General features: G+C 40.3%; 1 protein-coding gene across 1 annotated transcript in view; it reads left to right on the forward strand.

Annotated features, from left to right (window-relative positions):
- Positions 1-25,240, forward strand: part of arrdc1b (arrestin domain containing 1b) — a 46,112-nt gene that overhangs the window by 7,532 nt on the left and 13,340 nt on the right. Inside the window, exon 2 of the mRNA XM_026174370.1 lies at positions 20,597-20,707. Within this exon, the coding sequence (XP_026030155.1) occupies positions 20,597-20,707 (111 nt within the window). The remainder of the gene's footprint in view (positions 1-20,596; positions 20,708-25,240) is intronic.

Below are 25,240 nucleotides of genomic sequence, written 5' to 3' on the forward strand. Positions count from 1 at the left end.
ATGGATTAGTTATGATTTTATGTGCAATTTTAATGCAGTTAACTTTATTATTATTAAATTATTAAATTAAATTATTTTTAAATATGACAGCTATCGTCAGCGCTGGTACATAATGACACCCGTGACTCGGCCTGAGTCTTCTGACTTGCCTCATGTTGATACCTCTACTCTAAGAGAACAGTCTGAAAAGGTATTATTGTTTCTCAGGGTGTGTGGATTTATTAGAATCTGAACCAGAATAGTTGTTTTTTGCAAATTATGGAATTTTTTTGTTGGTTTGTTTGTTTTCATTTTGCTGTTCACTGTTGTGGCCCTCAAATTACGGAATAAGCAGCCCCTCCATATTAGGTTGGCACCAACACTTGAGTTTTTTCAATCATTTTTAAAAACACACCTTTTTTCCAAGGAGTTTTAGGAGTAGTACCAGAGTTAGCTGGTAGTCATTATTATTTATTTATTTTATTATTATTTAACTTTCTTTGTCTGTTTAATGTATAGTTTTTAACTTTTATCACAATTTTTTGGTCAACCGTGTTGTTTTTAAAGTGCTCAATAATTAAAGTTGGATTGGATTCATTGGTTGCAGTGGTTGTACGTTTTCTCGAGTTCAAACCAAGTGTTGAGGATGACAGATTGCTTGTTGTTTCCAGTAGTTTTCTTCTTAGCCAGTTACTTATTCAAATTAAAAATTTGAAGCAGGTTTTCTCTAGAGTTCTTTGTGTTGCTAGGCAGCTGTAACATTTCCACATGCTTTATGACTCTTATCTCTGAAGAAAAGCAGGGTTGTTAATACATCTGACAGTAACTTTGGTTTCTTTTTTTCTGAAACGAATAACGTGACACATGATCACTCAGAGAATGACTCATGACTCAGAGTGCTGCCCTTCAGTGTGAGCCGGTGGCATTGAGACACACTTCATCAGCCAAACTACTGTGCCCATAGAAGTAGAGCCCCCGGCTGGGGGTCTTGGCACCAGCTGCTCCCTTTGCCCTGAGACTTAGCTGTGGTAATTATAACATATTTTGACCTCCATAACCAGCATGCTGTCTAGCCCCACAGCTGTGTCATACCCACTGATAAGCATCAAACCCACCCCTGATCACTTCCCTTCTTCCCATGTTTAAAAAGCCGCCCCACTTCCTGTGCTATGCAGTAAGAAAAGAAGCTGAAAAGAGCAGAAGTGAAGTGGAAAAAAATGTGAATTAGTGCAGGATAGCAAAGAAGCTAAAGCTAGAGTAGTTAGTAGCTGTTAGGTAAGAAGTTGATTTTTAGTTTTAGCGGTTTGTAGTAAGATTCAATTAAATTTTATTTATATAGCGCCAAATCACAACAAAAGTCACCTCAAGGCGCTTCATAGATACAGAGAAAAACCCAACAATCATATGACCCCCTATGAGCAAGGACTTTGGCGACAGTGGGAAGGAAAAACTCCCTTTTAACAGGAAGAAACCTCCGGCAGAACCAGGCTCAGGGAGGGGCGGGGCCATCTGCTGCGACCGGTTGGGGTGAGAGAAGGAAGACAGGATAAAAGACATGCTGTGGAAGAGAGACAGAGGTTAATAACAGATATGATTCAATGCAGAGAGGTCTATTAACACATAGTGAGAAAGGGGACTGGAAAGGAAAAACTCAATGCATCGTGGGAATCCCCGGCAGCCTACGTCTATTGCAGCATAACTAAGGGAGGATTCAGGGTCACCTGGTCCAGCCCTAACTATATGCTTTAGCAAAAAGGAAAGTTTTAAGCCTAATCTTGAAAGTAGAGATGGTGTCTGTCTCCCGAATCCAAACTGGAAGCTGGTTCCACAGAAGAGGGGCCTGAAAACTGAAGGCTCTCCCTCCCATTCTACTTTTAAATACTCTAGGAACAACAAGTAGGCCTGCAGTGCGAGAGCGAAGTGCTCTAATAGGGTGATATGGTACTACAAGGTCATTAAGATAAGATGGGGCCTGATTATTTAAGACCTTGTATGTGAGGAGCAGGATTTTGAATTCAATTCTGGATTTAACAGGAAGCCAATGAAGGGAAGTCAAAACAGGAGAAATATGCTCTCTCTTTCTAGTCCCTGTCAGTACTCTTGCTGCAGCATTTTGGATTAACTGAAGGCTTTTCAGCGAGTTTTTTGGACATCCTGATAATAATGAATTACAGTAGTCCAGCCTGGAAGTAATAAATGCATGAACTAGTTTTTTTCAGCGTCACTCTGAGACAGGATATTTCTACCTTTAGAGATGTTGCGCAAATGGAAGAACGCAGTCCTACATATTTGTTTAATATGTGTGTTGAAGGACATATCCTGGTCAAAAATGACTCCAAGGTTCCTCACAGCGTTACTGGAGGCCAAGGTAATGCCATCCAGAGTAAGAATCTGGTTAGATACCATATTTCTAAGATTTTCAGGGCCGAGTACAATAACTTCAGTTTTATCTGAATTAAGAAGCAGAAAGTTAGCGGCCATCCAGGTCTTTATGTCTTTAAGACATTCCTGCAGTTTAACTAATTGGTGTGTGTTATCTGGCTTCACAGATAGATAGAGCCGGGTGTCATCTGCATAGCAGTGAAAATGTATGCTATGTCTTCTAATGATACTGCCTAAGGGAAGCATGTATAATGTAAACAGAATTGGTCCTACCACTGAACCCTGTGGGACTCCATAATTAACCTCAGTGTGTGAAGAGGACTCTCCATTTACATGCACTAATTGGAGTCTATTAGATAGATATGATACAAACCACTGCAGTGCAGTACCTGTAATACCTACAGCATGTTCTAATCACACTAATAGAATATTATGGTCGACAGTATCGAACGCTGCACTGAGGTCTAGCAGGACAAGCACAGAGATGGGTCCACTGTCAGAGGCCATAAGAGGATCATTTGTAACCTTCACTAAAGCTGTTTCTGTGCTGTGATGAGCTCTGAAACCTGACTGAAACTCTTCAAATAAGCCATTCCTCTGCAGATGATCTGTTAGCTGCAGTGTTGGGAAGGTTACTTTTAAAATGTATTCAATTACAGATTACAGAATACATGCCCCAAAATGTATTCTGTAACGTATTCCGTTACGTTACTCAATGAGAGTAACGTATTCTGAATACTTTGGATTACTTAATATATTATCATGCTTTTTACAACTACGTGAATGTACTATTGCTGTGATTTATTACTGTTACTGAAGGTCCACGGCTCCGAACCATATTAAAGGGACCTCTGGCTAATACGTCTGGTTCCCTGTCGGGCTCGTAGCCGAAAACTAGCTTTACCTTGTTGTCTGGGTCAACTTTTCTAGCGAGAGACAGAGAGAGGCGTTGAAAGGCTGCTCCAACGGAACTTATTGTTTTGAAGGAAAACACGAACACAGCGTACAGTCGAGTCTTAATAGCTTACTTACAACTGGGCTCGTCAGGCATTCTTCTTGGCTGCAGTGGTTATTATTATATTTACATGCTTCCAGCTCCTGTTTCTGCTCGATGTTAACTCGTACTTTTCCACTCTCCTTTTTCTCCCTCCTCGCGCTCACAGACACATAACGGGTATGGCAATCCATTCTCCCTGCAGCACGGACTACACTGCCCATGAGGCTACATTCTTTAGAGCATGTAGCATTCTGCCTATTAGCTTAGCACAACAACAACAAAAAGCCGCTCTCTCACCCAAGAAACACGCAGAGAAAGAGCGTCACCCTGTAACCATGGCAACCGTAACGCTGCCACCTGGAACAACAGAACGTTGCTGTCAAACAAAACCCAAACAGTCTTGACCCGCCACAATATGAAACAGGAAAGTACCGCAGTGTAATCCATTTATTTCAACAAAGTAACTGTATTCTAAATACCACCTTTTTAAACGGTAACTGTAACGGAATACAGTTACTCATATTTTGTATTTTAAATACGTAACGGCGGTACATGTATTTCGTTACTCCCCAACACTGGCTAGCTGTTTGACAACTACTCTTTCAAGGATTTTTGATATGAAAGGAAGGTTGGAGATTGGCCTATAATTAGCTAAGACTGCTGGGTCTAGAGATGGCTTTTTGAGTAAAGGTTTAACTACAGCCAGCTTGAAGGCCTGTGGTACATAGCCGATTATTAGAGATAGGTTGATCATATTTAAGATCGAAGAATTAATTAATGGCATGACTTCTTTGAGCAGTTTTGTAGGAATGGGGTCTAAAAGACATCACATCACATAAATTTTCACTTAATGAGATTAACCTTAATAATATACCCACTCTTAGCCCATCGCTTTGTAGGTGAAAGTTGGTTGCTAGTGGACATTCAAGTCCTTGTTTGTGTGGGTCACCACCTGATGTATTTGAATCTGGGTCATATGTAATCCAGAGGTATCCTTTGTTTCTGCTGGTAGCCACTTCATCTTTAAGATGAGATTGCAACATATTTAGCTTTTGTCACCAATGGTTATTTGTAACTGCCATCAGTAAATGTTTAATTGACATTGGATGAATAAAATTGATCTAATCTAAAAAGTTGGGAAATCTTTGGTTGTGCTTCAGAAACTGATTACATCATAAATGATCTGCCGCCATATCAGTGGTTTAAAACAAGAGAACAAGGCATGAGAAGTGCTGTAAAACTGAAGTGCGGGGATTTAGCACAGACCTGCCATTGTATTAGTAGAAACTTAGCCACAGAATTACATGTTTCTCAATACCCAATTTTATATCAATGAATACGAGGTGGACGTGGCTCCTCTATTGTACATGCTGAAGAATCCTTGGGCAAGATACTGAACTCTGTGTGAACAGAGTGGGTTAAAAAAAATAAAGTGCTTATATGAATATGTGTGTGAAAAACGTTTGTGGTAAGAGAGTGCTTTGAGTGCTCAAATAGAGTTTAAAAAGTGCTATATAGGTAGCTGTAGGGATGGGTATCGTTTAGGTTTTATCCGATACCAGTACCAAGCCGGTACTTTTGAAACGGTGCTTAAACAGTGCTCGAACCGGTGCTTAAAGAATGAAGAACACAAACTTTTTCCAAAAACCTCTCATGTTTAACTGTATCCCTCTTTTTCTTTGGTCATTTTAGCTTTTTTGGCCAGGGTGAAGGGAGTATCTGCCATCAAACAAGAGGACAGCCGCATGTAACTACGAGGTGTTTGCTAGTTCACCTTACATGCATTAATGTAATAATGTGGTTAGCCTACTCAACATAAATTACACATGGACAACATTAAGCTACTCACGCAGAGAAGAACAGCTGCTGCTGCCATCATCACCTGTCATCATTTCTGCTACACTGGCAGGGCTAGGGGCCAGGACTCTCCTCTTCGGGTTCTTGGGGGATGTTGCTAACTCCGGGACCAATAACAGGCAACCCACCCGCAGAAGATGTGCTTGGTGTGAGGTCTCGCAGCAAGCTATCAAATACGGTGCATTTCTCGGCTTTTAAAAAAACGCTATGCGTTGCCAGGTGTTTCATCAGATTCGAGGTGTTACCTCCTTTGACAGTATCAGCTTAAAGCACTTGTTGCAGGCTGCTGCTGAGTTTGCATATTTTGCTGTGAAGTACAGCCAGACTTTGACCACTTCGCCTTGGGCGTTTTTAATCTGTAACTCTGCTCTAAAAGAACGTATGTACCTGGGCCCGCCTACTATCCTCGGAAAGGCAAAATGATTGGCTGGAATCCAAAGTGTATCACATCTCAGGAAAAAAAAGCACCGAAATGTGCGCTGCTTTTCGATCTGGTTACTACCGTTTATGACAGAACCGTGCCATCATGGCACCGGATACCGATACCCATCCCTAGGTAGCTGTCCAAGATTATCATCCCATGTACTTAGACATTAACTCCTTTACATTTGATGCAATATTTAATATTAATTTAACATGAACTTATTTAATTCCTGTATTATAGGTTTGTCTTTAAACACTGACATGTTGGCACATCATTTATTTAAAACCTTATATTTGGTTGACAAGTCACAAAATGAAATAAAACACAAACTGTTAGGATGGTTGATGAGTTGTCTACTAATGTTTCTGTGGCATTATGTTAGCACCAACATTTAATGTAAGTTACAAACATTTTACCCTGTGGAACAAAGTTTGGTTTTTGCTGTGCTATTTTTAGTTTTTCCTGTCCTTGTTGCCTTCCGACTTCTTCTTCTTCAGTATGTAAGAATAAACTAGTATATTTGTCACAGTATGCTGCCCCCTTCCTTTCTGGAAGAATTACTCCCTCTGTACGCTGCCTACAGTGCTGAATTTTCAGAATTTAGATGTCAAATGATACCTTAAGTATCTCCTCTCTCTGCACAGCACTGCATGACAGTCATGGTTGACAAACAGACAGATCAGCAGAGACACTTGTGGTTTGTTAATCAGGTTTTTCCATTTAATTGACAGCATTTTTCATGATGATGCCAGAATTTTGGATGAATAGTTGTAACAATAATTAGGAAATGATTAGCTAATTATCCATGTGCTTGTTTTGCATATAGAAATTAGCCATGTTGCCGCTTGTAAATATTATTCAGGTAACGAGTTGACTGGAAATGCTGTAAGGTGTAATTATTACCACATCTTTGGAAAATATTTTTCACCCTGTTGCTTTTCCATTGCTTTCTTCACATCAGGACATTCGGTACTTGAACAGAGATGTTCTGCTTTCCTTCATTTAAAATAATTGTGCAATTTCAAATATCTATATATATAGCTATGGTTGATAGGCATTTATATAATTTATAGGGGTGTGAGAAAAAGTGTGCATGGCAGGATGGTTTGTAGCTCAAATGTATTTCTTCTTCTTTCTTGTCAGTGTTTAACCACACCCAAGTGATACAACACAAGCCTTACCCAGCTCTGTATTGGCTTTCAGTAATAGTAGGTGTTAAGCTTTCCCTGAAAAATGTTAGAAACGACCAAAAACCTCTGAATGGGACCACTGAGAAAGCTGCCTCTGTTGTGTCTGCAAATAAAGTAACTATAGCAGCAGCTCAAACACATCCACAGCGGTCAGCTGACTTTGTGTGATTAACTCCAATGGTCCCTTAAGAGGTGTTGAACAGGGTCCGAAGGTCACTCCTGGTGTTGGCTGATACTAAATGACTAATCACGCCATCAAAGGTAATGCTTTAAGGTTGGGGCCGAGTCAATATTTGTGTAAAGAGAGGGTCCTCGAGCTTTTTCTTCTCTGTTTCAGAAACTTAAATTCTTATCTCCCAGTCATTAAAAAAAAAAAAAAAATTGGTTTTGAATTATTGTTTTAAGGTCCATGTAAAAGTCCATGCCACAGAACCACTGCCCTAAACCAAGCACCTGGATTAAAAACACAGTGCAGTACAACTTTAATTAAAACCCTCTGTAATGACTACAGATGTGTGATGACGTGTCTAATCTCTTTAAGTTTTCTGTGGTTCATTGCAGCCAGATGATGAAGTTAGAAAAAATTCATTTCATTAAACAACTAAAATATCCTGATCTTAAAGTGCTGTTTTTAGTTTCAAGATAAACCTTGTTTCAAGACAAAACTTTGAGACAGACTTTGCATCTGGAGCCATGCTGTAAAATGCGATCCGGTCAACTGAGGACACTGCTGTCATGCGGGAATAGCGGATGGTTAAATGTAGCTCCCTGCTGACACAGATACCATCAAAACTCATCCTAAGCTGGTAGAGAGGCAGTGTTTGCACATTTAAATCCAACAGAAAACCTCATACAGCTGTCAACACAATGAAATAAAAGTGATTACCGTAATATCATTTTTGCCAGATGCCATTCAAAGATAATCCAGCTGCCACTTGTGCAAGCATCGTTAACATTTTTGTTGCTCTGGAAGCCAAAACACAGAAGAGTGTCTGTTATGGTTGTGATAGATGGAAAGTTTGTGGGTAACCTGGGGACGAGGATTACAGAGCAGAGATTACAGGTTTTCTAGTTTTGTGATGTAACTTTTTCAGGGATAAGCCTCTTACACGTGCATGCAAACATAGGCAGGGATTGGTGTGTTGCGGAAACTCAAACGCATGCGCGCGCACACACACACACACACACACACACACACACACACACACACACACACACACACACACACACACAGACATAACTGCGGTAAACAGAACAAATTTGAGACGGACAGCAATACCTTTCCCATTACATAGGTGAGTGAAAACTCCCTGATAAAGGTGTAATCAGATGCCGTGATAACAGACTGTGCATTGCTTTGATCGTAGTCTCACTGGAGCAGCCCTGCAACATTTTTGCCCGGTCTTGCAGCTCTGTTCTGCTGCAGGGGATTCCCTTACAGTTGGGAGTAAGAGCTTGTAAGATCAGGTGGCTCTATTTGACATCTCTCACCGGAAAGCATTAGATGGGAGACGACAGAAAAGTGAGAGGGACTAATTGTTTGGAGCGTTTAAAGATTTAATGACAGTATAACTGTAGCATCAGATTACTGGGTTGCACTGCGGTTAAGAGGCTGTGACTTCTGGAGTTTGTCAAGAAAATGGAAGGATTTTAACAAAAAGCTTTAGAGGTTTTCAGGGATATATCAAGAAGATTTTTTTCTCTCACTTTTTAATATCTAGTACAGCAAAGAGGCAGAGTAAAGAGCACTGCTGCAAACATCTGATCAACAAACTAAATTGTGAATTAGGGTGATCTGTTCACCTGTTCCCATCCACCTCCGGTTTGTTTTAGAGAGAGAGCTGAAACAAGCTGCCTGCCTAGACTCTCACCATCGTTTTTCTTCTAGCAGTGTTATCTGCATTGTGCACAAGTGTGTCTTAAGTTGCACTAAATCCATTTTAATTGTCCCTTGCTAATTATTCTGCATATTTAGATGAATAGAAAATAAGGAATAAATTATTTTTTCTGAATAAGCTAAGCAGCTGTATAAAAATAATAAGAAAGAAATACAAGCACATTTCCAAAAAAGTTAGGATGCTGTGTGAAATACAAATAAAATGGAAAGTAATCATCTACAAATCCTATAAATCTGTATTTTATTCAAACATTTAAACATATTAATGTTTAAACTGAGAAAATGTGTCATGTTAAGAAAACTATTAGAGCTTTTTGTGTTTGCTGGCAGCAACACATTCTTTAAAAAAAACTGTGACAGGTTAATGTTCACCGCATCTTCTTTCTTTCTTTCTTTTTTTTAAACAACAGAATATAAACATCTGGGTACCCAGCTGCTGGACTTTTGGGATAGAACTGTTGACCCATTTTTGTCTGATATTATCGGGGTTTTAGCTGTTCAGCAGTCCTGGGTCATCTTTGTTGTATTTATCATTTTATGATGGGGCAAATATTTTAAATTGATGTAAATCGGTTCACCTCATCTACGATGAAGACAAGTTGTTGTAATAGATGTAGTGTGCGTGGTGTAGCATTGTCTTACTAAACCAAGTGTTTGTAGTACCGCTTACTTTTCCAATCTTTCGTTGCCCTGTCTCAGCTTGTTTAAGACGCGTTGCTGTCATCGAATTCAAAACAAGCTAAGATTTTTCATGAAGAAATATGTTGTCACAATTTAAACATTTGAAGTATAGTTTGGGTTTGTGTGTATGTGCATGCATGTGCATGCGTGTGCATGCGTGTGCATGCGCGTGCCTGCGTAACAGGTAAAACTGTGATCTTATGGCCCACGGCCCAGTGAGGGGAAAAATGTTGCTTTGGACACTGCAGTTATGCAAACGCTGTCAGCGTGAAATGGCATAGTGATCAGAGTAATGTGTAACCACATTAAGTACAGATGTGTATTTGGTAACCTGCAGGAAGCCATGCTTGAAAGTGCACTCATTTCAATTACAGGGCTTTGAAAGAGTGCTGTATTGTTATTTTTGATCACTACCTCCCTGAGTTGGAGGAGTGGGTAATTTAAACGCTTGCTGCCTTTCCTTTGCCTGCTTTCTTTGACTCCCTCTCTGGAGGGAGTTACACTCTGCAGGCTTATCTGGCACTGTGTTTGTGCACTGTTATGCACAACACACATCATACTGATTAATGGCTACCTGATAAAGTTATATACAGTTTTAAATGGCTCTGAAATACACACAAAATACTTGTACAATATTTAACTTTTGGCTGTTCTGACTTTTAGACTAGTCGGCAAGTAAGATAATCTGCCAGAAAAATCCATAGTCAAATCTAGTCTTCAAATTAGGTTGAGAACAGTGTTTTTCTTTTTCTTTTTTAAATTGGATAGTTTGAAACATCGTGCTGTAGCATTATGTTAAACTCTTGTCACGCAGGCACTGCCTGGGGAGTTTCCAAGCCTTTATACTTCTGCTGGAATGTACAGTATAGGTGAGAAATGAATTTTTTTTTTATAGAGTATGTAGGAAGTATTGACCAATTCTTGCAAATCAAACAGCCTTTTGTAGTCTTATTCAAACTCCTGACCTACTTCAGGATAAAATAGTTGTTTATTCCAGCTCTGAGAGGCTGAGGGTTTTCTCGGTCTGCTTTGTCCTTGATCATTTCTGGACCTAAACTCGCTCACTGGGGCTCCTCTGTGCTTTTGTATGACAGGTGAAACCAGACTCTGTTATCAGTGTAAATATGAAACTACCTTTGTCCGCCCACTTCACTGCATGCCTTCCCGCTAACCCTCAAGCTGAGCAATTTTTCCCATGCACTGAAGCAGTAGACGGCATGCTGTGACTTAATGATCTTATCCTGTTTCCTGGAGAGGTTCAACATTTGTTACTCAGCTGCCTTTTCCTAGTCTGTGTTGCATATTTATTTGTAATCTACCAAGAAGGTTGACCAGAAAATAATGCCACTCCTTGTTTGGGAAACCTGCTGGTAGAGGAAACAGGAGCATTGTTTAGCTGGTTAGAAATTCCCCCGAAGGGCAAAATTATCTGAGAGGATGGAAAAGAAAAGCTGGAGCGTCATCGGTGATTTGTGGTTCTAAAGAAACAAAAGATGTGAGAAAGCACTTGAATGTGGTCTTTATCTGGAATAAATTCAACGGGTTCCTTTGTCCATGCTTCATGTCTCCATGTTCTGTGTGGTTGGGCCTGGTAGGTGTTTGACTATTATTGCCAGCAGACAGACAAACTGCACTGAAAACATTTACAAACAAGTTGAAAACAGTAGCGACCGAAAGTAGTAATTTCTGATTGGGTGGTATATATCTGAGCATATAGAAGTACTTTATTGTGAAACCTATGCACCTCATCTCATAGGCCTCATCAGGGTAATCATGAACAAGGTAATCTTATCATTACAACACGTCTCCTGAAAAGAAAAGAAAAGAAAAGAAGCTTCAGGTCGTGCATTTTCTAAGTCATCAGTCAACAGGTGAGGTGGTGCAGAAAGCAGATGTTCCTTGGATGTCGTCATTGCTTACATTGAGAGACTCGCTGGTGTGGCGAGAATGTGTCTCAGAGGCATACAAATCGTAGAAGCAGAGGACAGCTTGAAATAACTCTGAAGCTACAAGCTGAAATTAATGTCAATCATCAGGTCCCTGAATCAGCCTCTAAATCAGAGATTTGGATGGTAGCAGCTATCCAAATATTGCTTTTCTTCACTGATATCACATTATCAACCTTCTTGTTGAGAGAAAAAAAGAGGCTGCTTGGGTTGTATCTTGTAATACTTGTAAATGAAAGCCCTGAACTTTTCAGACCTGCACAACCAGTATTGTCTTCTTGCTGCATTTTCCACGACTAAAACCAAAATACTGAGAACAAGAATAAAATATTTGCGAGCGATGGTTTGTTTGACAAGTGACCTGCTTGGGGACAAACACCTTGCCTGACTGGTTATGTTGAAATCTGCTAGAATGCGCTCATCTTGCAATAAAGTTGCTGCAGTGCCCTGTAGGAGGACATGTCAAAGTTGACCAAGAAATATGGAATATAATTTGTACATGAGTAAATTAATCTTCAGAAGCATGTGTGCTTTAATAACAGATAAAACTTTGTTTCCAGAAGTATGCCTTTCAGTTATTGACGTAATGCTTCTGCTGTGCCTGACATGGACAGGTAGAAACCTGCCCTGAGCTCTGGCACACACATTGGGAGGCTAGGGGTGGTGGTGGGACAATTTCCTGGGATAATGACTAAGAAATCCAGGTTTGCATCCCTTTGAGAGCTTTCATATCTGGTTTATTTATTGTTTTTCTTTGTTGTTTTTTTTGCTTTCTAGTTTAGGTTTGGCAACAAATGTGTCGAGTTTAGATGCTAAAAACGTTTGGGTCTGCTACTAAATGCACAAATGCATAAAACAGCATTTGTTCTGGTCACCTTCCTCAACTCAACCACTCACTCTTTACAGTGCCACACCTTTCCTCTCACAGCCTCATGACTCACCTGCACACTGTTTGATGTTTTCTTCTATCAGGCTGTTATCTGATGTAGGTCATGGTGGATCCAGAAATGCTGTCGCTTAGAGCTTATTTACTGGATCTATCTGCCTACACAGTCTTATTTCGTGCAGTCTAATGAGTAGTAACACCAAGATCATCTCTGCCTACGGACACCTTCATTGAGCCATGAAGAAGCCCCGGAGAGACTCCCGTGCTGGCATCAGAATCAGACAGCTGCTGAGTCAGAGCATGCTTCCCTCTTACTATTGAGTGTCAGTTTCCCTCAGGCCTACAGGCTGGTGAAGAACTGCAGGTTCCTGTAGTGACATATCTAAAGTGATTGTCAGCTTTGCAGAACCAGACTAAAAATTTGTAAGTCTCAGGATTTCAGTGTTTAAACCTCTCAAGTTTGTGAAGAAGCCTACAGAATACCGACGGTATAGTCATGTAATAATATCCTTACATCTGGAGTGTCTCACATGTGCTTGCCATATTGTCCTTTGGAAATGATAGCAAAAGTTCCCATCTTTGACAGCCTGTCAAAAGAATAAAAGAAAGTCACACTGTTGATATATTGCGATTGAACACATTGTCCTTTTTGAGGCGTCTTTGCAGCTGGATTTATCTTCTCATTTTGCCAATAAAATGTCATCAAATGCTCTTTAAAAAATTAAACTTGGAACTCGGAAGTGCCAAAAACCATAATGTCCATTCGAGGCTGGCCCCTGAAGTATATCCATCTGGATGTTTAAAAGGAAAATGACTTCAGACATTGCTGCATTTATTGGAAGGTGCCCGGAGACAGGCAGCCAATCAGTGTCTGCTAGGCCCCACATCTTTAAATTGGAGGCACTGAACTGGACTTCTTCAGAGAACATCTGAGAGTTTTGTGCTTCGGGTTCATTAGCAATCTAGTGTCCACAGTTTTCAATATTTTATGTTGTGTGATCGTAGATACTAATAACAGCTTGGGCTGATTCCCACCAAATGTGAAAATCAAAGAAAATTTATATTACCCACAATTTTTTCACTTCACATTTTCGATATAACGATATATATCGGATGACGATATAAAAACATCTATAGTTTCATTTTATGCTACCGTTTGTTTCGTGGTGTTGCAAAATAAGCTGTTTATGGCAATATGTTTTCATCGTTTTGATGGTCACTGTAGTGGCTATATTAATTAGTTCTCTCTTTCTCTTATATTTAATGTAACCACACTACTGACGGACAAGCGCCTGTTTTTATGCGTTGTCATTAGCAACAAAGATGGTAAAACCATCACGTGTCCGCTTGTTTATTTTCCACATAAACCTTTCACAATAAAGCTCAAGATCCTGTTGAGACTTTTCAAAATAAACTGAATCACGTGAAAGAGTATGCAGATTATTTACAGATGAGAAGCAAGAAAGAGCCGCCACGTGCTAAAAAATAAACCGTAGACTCAAACGTTAGAACAGGCTTTTCCCTGCAGCACGCCGTGTAATAAATACTCACAAAGAAAACGACGCCCAAGATTAAAGTTGACGTTGAAATTTTAACCACTCATATCGAGTAATATATTTTTCAGTATATCCCTCATAACAGGCTGACATCACCATATTGTAATAAAAACATCATAAAACATCAAAGTTTTAGTGTAACCCTTGCCCTTTAGTGGGAGTTGCGCTGTCTGAGTGCTACTGTAAGTCCTACTTGACACTAATTAGCTGATATGTCTTTATATTGTACCTCTATACTCTATGGCTCCCACTGCTAACTTGGTACTAAGTTGAAGCTCCATAATTAGGACACCAAAATCAATAGGTGACGTCATGGTGGCAGTTTAACCTGCTTGATTTTATGAACATTAACACATACATATATGTAAGCTAGTATGGTGGTTTGTCGCTTGTGTTTGTTTCCTCAAAGCAAAGGTGCCCTGAGTTTCACCCATACCAGGTTTGGTGGAGTTTGCATGGTCTGTAGGTTTGTTTAGTTTCTTCTGCGAGCTCCCGCCATCAGAAACAGGTTATTCTCCGATCACGGTGCCCTTGACCAAGGCAGGGGCTTAGAGCTGGATTTGGCTTCCCAGGTGCTGCCCCTAACCACCAGCTTCTAGTCGGCATTTAACCTACCTTAATACTACGATGGATTATTCACAGAGAATAACATTTCTTCCAGGTATTAAATAAGAATGTTTCACAGCCCCTGAAATCCACAATTCAGAGGAACTTAGCATATGAGTTACCACAGTGTTGCTGCAGTTAATCTGAAAAGGATTACTGCAACTACTACAAATAAGATAAAAATGCAAAAGACAACTAAGGGGAAAGGCTGCCATTGATGAAAGAGGGGGACCAATAAACCCCTCTTCTTTCTGTGCCTTTACAAATGCAGGCCAATTTTACCATTTATTATATGCATGCAGGAGTGGCTGAGCGCCCAATCAGCACCAACGATAAACGAGGAAGGAAGGAGGTGGTTGATAAGGGTAATCGTTAGGGCTGCACGATTTTGCATAAAATGAGAATCACGATTTTTTTTGGCTTAGAATTGAGATCACGATTCTCTCACGATTCTCTTTTCCAGTATAAATATTTATTGCACTTATTAACTGCACATCAACTTCGTAACAGTTGAGACTGAACATAAAAACAATAAATAAACATAAAAACAACAAATGTCTCACGTTTTGTTGTTGCCGCAAAATGTTGTACTGCTTGAAATTCCGTCTCCACTGTTGCTCGACACTGCGTGTATAGAGCAGGTAGTGCAACAATAGAAAAATAGTTGCAGGATGGCACTGTGTAGCGTTTGTCTAGGGTGTTGATCATTTTCCTAAATCCCTCGTTTTGCAGTGTTGATGGGAGCCATATCTTTGGTCAGGTGATAAGTGATAGCCTCCGTAATTTCTTTGTGCCTGCGGGAGTTCGACGGGTATAGGGAAGCGCTGTATAAGGTTCCCGTTATTGATGTTTGGGTGGTTGACCGGGACGGATTTTCTCCTGTCACTTTCTCGTCATCCCTGACGTGCTCTCCGTTGTTTTTTCCCTGCTAATTTTAGCATCACACGGCACAGCTTCTGTATCACGTGGTATAAGGCTCCGCCCTTGTCATTTGTTGAGCAGGAGGAGTGAGCGCTTGTTTTCATGCAGATTACGTCCCGGATCAAAATGCGGTACAATCGTCATCGTCTTTTTTTTTTTAATTTTTTTTTTTTTTATAGTTGTCATTTGGAAATGAGATCGCACATAAGTATGAATCGAGATCGCGATTTTCTAACGATTAATCGTGCAGCCCTAGTAATCGTTTTTCATTTGTCACTAATATCTGCACAATTTTTCGTCTCTTTAAATCTTTTAAGGGACCAGACAAGCCCAAAGTTTAAGGTATTTTTTTGCGATTCTGTGGTGGAACTTGATGACACATCATCTTTGTGTCTACATATTTGTGTCGTACTAAGTGCCTTAATTTTGCTCATGGTCCATCTGGCTCCACGTGCGTGCCCATTGTCAGGCAGCAGACGCTCGGTCTCACTGCCAGAGCTGCTTCTCTCTCATAACAAAATTATTGCTGCAGCTTCTCTTCCTGTTGCTGCTACTGTGAATATTAACAGATTACCCGTGCGCTGACCTTTCATAGGCTGAGCTTTTAATGTTTCCACAGCAGACATCTGTAAATAATATCTCATGGTATGAGTGGATCTCTTTTCTGTCATATCACTCTGCTTTTCATTTCTGACGTGTGATAACTGCTCACATTTTGTGTTAACAGGGGAGAATGAATGTGTCTGTAATTTCCATGAATAAGGCTTATAGCTGGAGGAGCACAATGAGTTTTAATTAATGACCGTAAGTGGACTTAGTCTGCATGGCTCAAGGGCACCACCTCGTTTAGTGAGCTGCAGTTTTGGAGGTTTTATTTTTAACAGTAAAAGCCCTTCCTCTTACCGGAAACTGTGCCAGCAGCCCTGGCGGTGTGGAGAGCTCAGCCATCTGCCACTCTGAGAGTGTGACAGAAAGAGAGAGAGTGTGTGTGTCTTTGTGAGATACCAGAGCTGAATCTTGCGTGGGTGTGTGTGAGCCTGTGATTGGGCAAACAGTCTGTGGTAGAATACTGTTTAGAGCACAGTCTGTGTTTATGCTTTTTTTTTTTCCTCTTTTTGTGGAGATCTTAACTGATTTAGTGTAGAGTGCTGACAACTGTCATTCATGATCAAAGTGTTCTTATCCCAATGCATTGTATAATGCAGCTTTGTCAGATGCCTCTCCCCAAGCTGTCCTATGGTACCCTGATATTCCAGCTGCTACTAAAGCAGCTGTTGAACAGGCTCTACACATGGAGGCTTGGGGTGGTGGTGGTACAACTTCCTGGGATAATGACTAAGAAATCCAGGTTTGCATCCCTTTGAGAGCTTTCATATCTGGTTTATTTATTAACTTGCTAGTTTAGGTTTGGCAAAAACCTAAACTTTGGTCATGCAACACAGAGCACCTGTATAAAAAAGCCCAAAGCCGACTGTACTTCCTCAGGAGGCTGAGGTCTTTTAACATCTGCAGGAAGCTCCTGAGGATGTTTTACCAGTCGGTGGTTGCTGGAGTACTTTTCTATGCTGTGGTGTGCTGGGGGAGCAGCACAGCAAAGAGGGACTCATCCAGGCTGGAGAAACTGATCAGGAAGGCTAGCTCTGTGGTCGGCATGAAGCTGGACACTCTGGTGACAGTGGCAGAGAAAAGGACATTAAAGAAACTGATGGACATTATGAACAATGCTGGGCATCCTCTGCACACGGCCATAAACAATCAGAAGAGTCTGTTCAGTGACAGGTTGCTTCTCTCCAAGACAAGAACTAACAGACTTAAAAACTCCTTTGTCCCACACGCCATCAGACTGTTTAACTCCTCTCTGGAGGGGAGAGGGAGGGGAAACAGGAGGACAAAGGAGGGGGGAACAACTAAGCTGTAGTGCCTCTTCACCTCACTGTACAATACCTTGTGCAATACTTTTTGTAAATAGTCAACAGTGCAATAGACTCAATACTTGAAATGTGCAATTCACTTGTATTTTTATTTTTTATTCCTATTTATTCTATTTATCCCCTTCATATATTTTATTTATATTTGTCTCTGTATTTATATATGTGTGTGTGTGTGTGTATATATGTATGTATATATGTATATATATATATATATATATATATATATATATATATATATATATATATATATATATATATATATATATATATATATATATATATATATAACAATTCTGTAACTGTAACTTCGGTCGTTGCTGTGCTTTTTGGAAGTCGAATTTCCCAGAGGAACCCACCCGAGGGATTAATAAAGTTCTATCTTATCTTAAAAATGTGTTACGTTTAGATGCTAAAAACGTTTTATGACTTGTGCTATTGAATAACACAAGTAAAAATTATAGTGAAACCCTACCACTGCCAGTCTTGGAGCCCTGTTGTTCACTGTTGAGGCTCAAACCACATCAATGTTTGAAGGCCCGCAGTGATGTGAAATTATACCCCTCAAGTGACTTAAACCAAAAGCGACCCCGTTTTAAAAATGTAAAAAAGTAAAAAGTTGTTAGAAGGAAATACTCAACTAAAGGTACCTGAAACTCCTACTTAAGTACAGTAATTAAGTATTTGTACAGTAGTAGTAGTTACTTCCCAACATTGCCAGAAATACAAATCTAACAGGGCCAGTCGCTTAGGTTTTACACTTTTAATGGAATGAAAAGGTACAGTGGACTATTGCTTGTAAAGTGCTTTTCTTCTTAATTTGTGGACACAAAGTGCATTCGTACTATAAGCCTCATTCACTCATACGTTATTTTATATGCCTGAGCACTTTGTAACCTAAAATTCCCACTCCAATGGAAACTATTTTGCATCAAGATTCTTCAGTATGCAGGTTGGATGAGCCAGGGATTGGACCACCGACCTTGCGATCAGTGGCTGTGGCTCTCTGACAAAAATGTAAAGCAAAGAAAGCTGGGTGTCATCGTGAGACATTAGCCCTTCTATCTGCTTTATGAAAAGGCGATGCAGATGCACCATCCTTCTGTGTAATCCTCTAACTTCTGTCTCAGTGGTAGTGTTTCTGAGTGTGTGTTTGTGAATGTTTTTAGAGGATTTTCATTTCCTCATGCAAACTCCATACAAAAAGAAAGGACTCGGGACCTTCTTGCTGTGAGGCAACAGTGCTGTCCACCGCACCACTGAGCTGTCACAAAGCACAATAAATAGCAATAGCATACACGTGGTGTGTGTATGCTTTTCTGCTTCTTATAGCCCCCAGTGATTTTCCTGGGGTTTGAAATCTCGCGTGATCTTGTCCAGGCAACTAACCACTCTTGCTTGATTAGGTGACGTCATCTCAACAAAAATAAATTTAACAAGCGTGAAGTTGTTGAATCTCATGCAGCTCATACACAACTTATTATGTTCACCATAGAAACTCTTGTAAATGTAATAACTACCCAATTTCACTTTTTTTTTGAGTGTATGAGTTGGAGTCTGAGGCCAGCTTGTTCCTGAGAATCACTTAAACAGTTTTTGTCTCTCTTGACAGTTGATTGTTGCTGACGTCAGTCACATCAGTGTGAACTTTTTTGCAGAGTAGAAATGATACAGGATTGAGTGTGAAAAGATAACACGGTTTCCTGTGCGCTGAGCGAGCGGAACCTTCTTTCAGTTACAACATCCTGTGGGCTGATGTTTAGTTGAACTGCTTTTCGTCCAGGTACATTCAGTCATTGTGCTGTAACATTGTGATTTATCTAGCCTATTGCATCACAACAAACACCCAGTTGTGGATTTGCCTGCTAAAGCAGAAGCAGTGCTATAATCCAAACTAGTCACACTTGATGCGACCATCATTTTATATACAAAACCCTCTTCAGTTTCACAACAGTTCCCTAATAAGGTTTCTGGTTGCCATCTGTTTACTCAGACTCTTTTCACAGCCTGTTCTGACAGATTATTTATCACTGCTGCAGAATGCACACAACCAACAGGACAGGCCCTCAGTGATTTAGTAGAGTGTCCCCTCTTTGTGAGTCATTCTTATGCTAATCAGTGCTGGTCTGTATTTTTTATACAGTGTTGCCTGAATTCACTGCAGTAAGATAAGAGGACTTTTTCCAAGAACATCCATCCATCCATCTACTTTCATAACTGCTTATCCAGCATATTATATATGGTACAGCAGTTATGTCTGTTTACATAGGTGTTTCCCTGCACAGAGTCTAAAGACAGGGATTTTCAAAATCCATACACTGGTGCTTACATGCAGTCTTCCAAAAAAAAAAAACCAGCATATAGCTGTCATGAATGAGATTATACATAGGTTAAACACTGCTTGGTTGAAAAATGGTCCGGGACAGGCATAAAACAAACCCACCAAAGATCGAAACATACAGTGCAAGAAGCACAGATGGATGCTGAACGGGACACTTTTTAAAAAATTGTTTTATGGTTATATTTCTTCTCTATTAATGGATATTTGTGCAGAATGCAGAATCTAAAGGACGGGGACGAGATTTATTTGTACTGGAAGCTTTATGGTCTCTGTTTGTAGGCACGTTTGACTGGGCTTTGGCTCCCTGCAGGTGAGCAGTCCATATGGATCGCAGAAGAGGAAAACGATTGCCAAAATCCTGTCTTGTATAAACACTGGCTGCTTTCTGATGACAGTTTAGATTTCTGTCAACTAAAAAGTCATGGAGACAATTTTACTTTATCCATTTTAGTAGATTAAATAAATAAAAAGAAGTGTATGCATTTATTTATTTTCCCTAGTTGGGATTTTAAAACACAAAGAGAGGGGAAAAAAGTCGGTACACAAAAAGCCCCAAAGAAATACAATGAAATGAGTCAAGGCCGAGGTTCAGCACTTTCACAGACAGCGACTGCTGCAAGACTCGCTGACATTCACCTTGTGTGGTTAATGGAAGCTACGTATAGATAACAAACCTCAAAACAGAAAATTTTAATTCAGAACCACATAGACAAACGTTAATTTGTTTGAATAATGGTTCAAACTAGCTAATTTAATTTTTGGATTGTGCAAGTTAGTGTCATATCTTTGGCAAGCTTTTTAGTGTTGATCACCATCTATCCACAAGCACTAGACAACAAAGCCATGCAACTTAAAGAATCCTGCATTAAATTTAATGGGAGATTTCAGTAGCAAAGCAAAGCAATGGTGGGGTTCTTTGTTTTGTTTTTTTACACTTTGTGATTGATCATAAACTATTTGTTTAAGACAGAAGATTGACTCTTCTTTTCTGTCCTCTCTCTGCAGCCATCAAGGTCAACTGTCATGGCTCCTGTGGGGTCTCCAACACAGCAAACAGCACAGCATATAATGTGGAGGAACAGTACTTAAACAGCACGCTGTCTGTTGCCGAGAAAGGTAAATCAATATTTTCACACTCTGATAGGTTATCACACTTCTAGAGAGGTTAAAAACCATTGGCATACACTTGCTCTTTTTTCTAGGCAGCTGTTGCTCATTATTTGTATGTGCACTCTATGAAAAAACTTAAGGATATGCTTCTTAGATCTGCACGACAGTAAGACCAAACCTGTATCTTGAAAGCAGTGGACATACTGCAGGGGTGGCTCACTGGTTCAGCAGGTTCCCATGTACCTTATTGTTGAAATGCAGTGACCCAGGTTTGAGGCTGACCTTCAGCCCTTTGCTGTGTGTCCTCCCCTGCTCATTCTACTCTTTTCTGTCTGCTTTTCAATGCAAAACTGTCAAATAAAGGCAAAAAAGCCCCAAAATAAATCATCATTTAAAAAAAGAATATACTCCAAGTCAAAAAAAAAACAACAACACTGATATGATCATTAGAGTATGTGAACTTTGCATCTTTCTTTGCTGATGACAGATTTATCTCCCAACCTATATCCCAACAAATATCAGAACCTCCTTGTCATGGCACAACTGTAAGACTTGACTCACGGCGACTGGCTTTTTACCCCATTCAGTTTAATGAAAATCTGCTGGAATAGAGCTAATGTTACAGTGGCCTTCAGAGGTTTTTGCTTTCCTCTAACAGGGGAAAAGAATTTGACCGATCGACTAGTTTAAGAGTGGGAAAACAGTCAAAACTGCACCCAGTCCAGTGGTTGAGCTTGTAGATTGTATAAATATTGCTCACATATTTAAAGCCATTTTAAACAGTTGATCACATTGTTTAGAAATCATCTTTTTCCCCTGTAGGCTGACATGCATGCACCTGTGCACAACGTGATTACACATTTTTATGTTCAAGCGATTATATGTTCATTTAGTGTGACACAACCAACATAACTTGGGTCATTTTTAGTAGATCAAAGTCATTCTCTGTCATTTTCCTTTTATTGTTCATCTTCACATCAGAGAGCGAGAATGAGACACTGTCGTCTGTAATCTCAGCATCAGATCCTTGGGTAGCAAGAATGTATGTTTGTGTGAAAGTGTAAGCTAGTCCTGCTCAGCAAAAAATTATAGGTGTCAAAAGTGCTTTCTACTGAGAATACAATCAAAATTGTCTTTGAGATCATTCCAGACAACGTAAAAGTTATTTTCTGCAGATATGCATACAGATGGCTTTGAAATTTTTGCCTTGTCTTTGGTGTGCCTCGGGCACAACCCTAGTTTTTGCAGCCTAATGAAGAGTTACTCAGAGTAACAGTCCCCTGAAGCCTGTCTCCTCTCTGAGGTGAGACATAGCCAATCAGAGTCAAGAAGCACTGATGAGACTGTTGGAGAGCCCCCACAGAGAGCAGGTTAGAGTATTTTTCTCCCCTGAGTGTCTCTGTACCAACATGCTGTGCTGCACTGTGCTGTTCCTCCTGCCTACGGAAATAAGAGCTTACAAGACCTTCTTTTGCAAGTACGATCTTCCATCTTTTGTATGTGTTGCAGCCCATAAACAGAAGGTGAAATGTGCCACGCATGCATGAAATCTGTTGTAAATGCAAATCACACTGTGGGACACAATGGCAGGCATTAGAGCATGCAGTCCATGCTGGTTAAAACAGCAAACAGTTCAATGTTTAACTCTCAGGGCTGCGTTCTTCAGCGCATGATAGAAACTTCAGCCACACAATGCTGGAGAGTAGATTTAGTCAAGTACTTTACTTAAATATAGTATTCAGGTGCTTGCTATGCTACTTCATACTTTTTCAACATTTCAGATTGAAGAGTTGTATTTTCAGTATTTCTTGGATTGTTTTTATTTTTATTTTATTTCACTATATAGGTAAAAAAAAAAAGAAAAAAGGCAAAGATCAGAGGAACGTGGCCAGACTTGCTAGACCATTGTTGTGTTGTGTTTGTGTCGCATACAAGTGATGTCACAGGACTTTCGGACTGCCTTGCTGTAACGACCCCGTTCATATTGAGGTGGCACTCAATTGTAATGGAAGACTAACTAACAGAGTTGAGTCAAGCCGCTAGGTGCTAGTGGAAAAGAGGCATTAGAACCAAATGAACCGAGTTTGAAACTGAGTGCTGCTGGCCATGTCCATCGCTTTATACCATACCATACCACCTTTATTTATAAAGCACTTTAACATAAAACCAGAGTTCACAAAGTGCTGTACATGCTAAAAGCATAAGTAAAGAAAATTAAAATGAGATAAGATAAAATAAATAACTAAAAAACTAAAATAAATTGAAACATGTCAAAACAAATTGAGTCAAGAGAGAAGAGGCCTGCCTAACATGCAAGGGTAGATCATTCCACAACTTTGGAGCAACTACAGCAAAAGCACGATCACCTTTAGATTTATACTTAGTTTTTGGTACCTTAAGGAGCTGCTGATTAGCGGACCTAAGGGAACGGGGAGGTGTATATGGTTGTAGTAGCTCCGAGAGGTGGGGGGGGGGGGGCAGGCCATTAAGAGATTTAAAAGCAAATAAGAGAATTTTAAAAACAATCCTAAAATGTACAGGTAGCCAGTGGAGTGAAATTAAAATTGGGGTAATGTGCTCAAACTTTTTTGTTCCAGTTAAAAGACGTGCTGCAGCATTTTGCACAACCTGCAGGCGCCTAATGGACGCATCACTAACCCCAAAATAAAGTGCGTTACAATAATCCAGCCTAGAAGTAACAAAGGCATGGATTACTGTCTCAAAATGCTGTTTCGATAAGATAGGCTTTATTTTGGCTAATTCCCTCAAATGAAAAAAGCTAGATCTTACAACAGCTCTGACCTGGCTTTCAAGTTTAAGATTTGCCTCTATTTTAACTCCCAGATTAGTGATGACTGGTTTAACATACTGTGCCAGTGAACCAAGATCTATAATAGTGGCCTCAGAAGCGCCACCAAAATGGCGCAGACTGTACCCTTCCTTTAATGAATGCTATCATCACAATAAATACACCATGTCACAAGGTTCACATCATGATTAAGTGCTTTTTTTCTGTTTTTATTTTGTTGACTACAGTCAAATGGCCTCCACAGTCACCAGATCTCAATCCAATCCAGCACCTTTGGGATCTGGTGGAATGGGTCATTTGCTTTATTGTGCAGCCAACAAGTGTGCAGTCTGTTATCATGTGAAAGTCGAATAAAATCTGTGAGGAATGGGTCCAGCATCGTGTCTATACCATGAAGGATTAAAGCTGCTCTTAGGGCAAAAGGCAGTCTACCTATTAGCAAGATGTACATAATAAAGTGGCTAAATGGTAAATAGCCTGTATTTATATAGCGCTTTACTAGTCCCTAAGTACCCCAAAGCGCTTTACACTACATTCAGTCATCCACCCATTCACACACACATTCACACACTGGTGATGGCAAGCTACATAGTAGCCACAGCTGCCCTGGGGTGCACTGACAGAGGCGAGGCTGCCGGACACTGGCGCCACCGGGCCCTCTGACCACCACCAGTAGGCAACGGGTGAAGTGTCTTGCCCAAGGACACAACGACCGAGACTGTCGGAGCCGGGGCTCGAACCTGCAACCTTCCGATTACAAGACGAACTGTCAACTCCTGAGCCACGATCGCCCCCACTTCTAATTAAAGTGACAAGATATACGTTTTATTAACTTTATAGACACAAATAATGAGAGGCAGAAAGTTTGATTATCTTCAAGCAGACCGAAGTTTCCTCTTTCCTCCATCCTCCGAATGCCTTTGGCAAAAGTCATTACCAAAAATAAAACAGGAAACAAGAAAAAGAGAAGACGAGGAAACCAACACAAACAAAACTAAAGTAGACAAATACACAGAACATTAAATGGTAAATGGCCTGTATTTATATAGCGCTTTACTAGTCCCTAAGGACCCCAAAGCGCTTTACATATCCAGTCATCCACCCATTCACACACACATTCACACACTGGTGATGGCAAGCTACATTGTAGCCACAGCCACCCTGGGGCGCACTGACAGAGGCGAGGCTGCCGGACACTGGCGCCACCGGGCCCTCTGACCACCACCAGTAGGCAACGGGTGAAGTGTCTTGCCCAAGGACACAACGACCGAGACTGTCCAAGCCGGGGCTCGAACCGGCAACCTTCCGATTACAAGGCGAACTCCCAACTCTTGAGCCACGATCGCCCCACATTAAAAACAAGAGAAAATAATAATAATTTAAAAAAAAAAAGAAACAGACTGTGGCCATTTTTTGTTTTCGCCTGTGTGAGAAAAATCACACGTACTGTTCGTCAGCTGTCAGGCAGGGCGTTTCTGGGAGGTGAAAATTAAGTCGAACAGGAATCTTGAAATGTTTGTGCAGACACAAACATGAGCACACCCACTTCACCCATTAACATAGCAGCTTTGATGTTGTAAGAAAGAAAAATATATACATACAGCACTGTGAGAAAGTGTTTTCTGCCTTCCTGATTTCTCTTTTTAACATTAGTCAGACTTTAAATTTTCAAATCATGAAACAAATTCATTTATTAATAACAAACATAATCTGAGTCAATACAAAATGCA

This window comes from Astatotilapia calliptera, chromosome 7 (genome assembly GCF_900246225.1).
Source record: "Astatotilapia calliptera chromosome 7, fAstCal1.2, whole genome shotgun sequence".
Lineage (NCBI taxonomy): Eukaryota > Metazoa > Chordata > Actinopteri > Cichliformes > Cichlidae > Astatotilapia > Astatotilapia calliptera.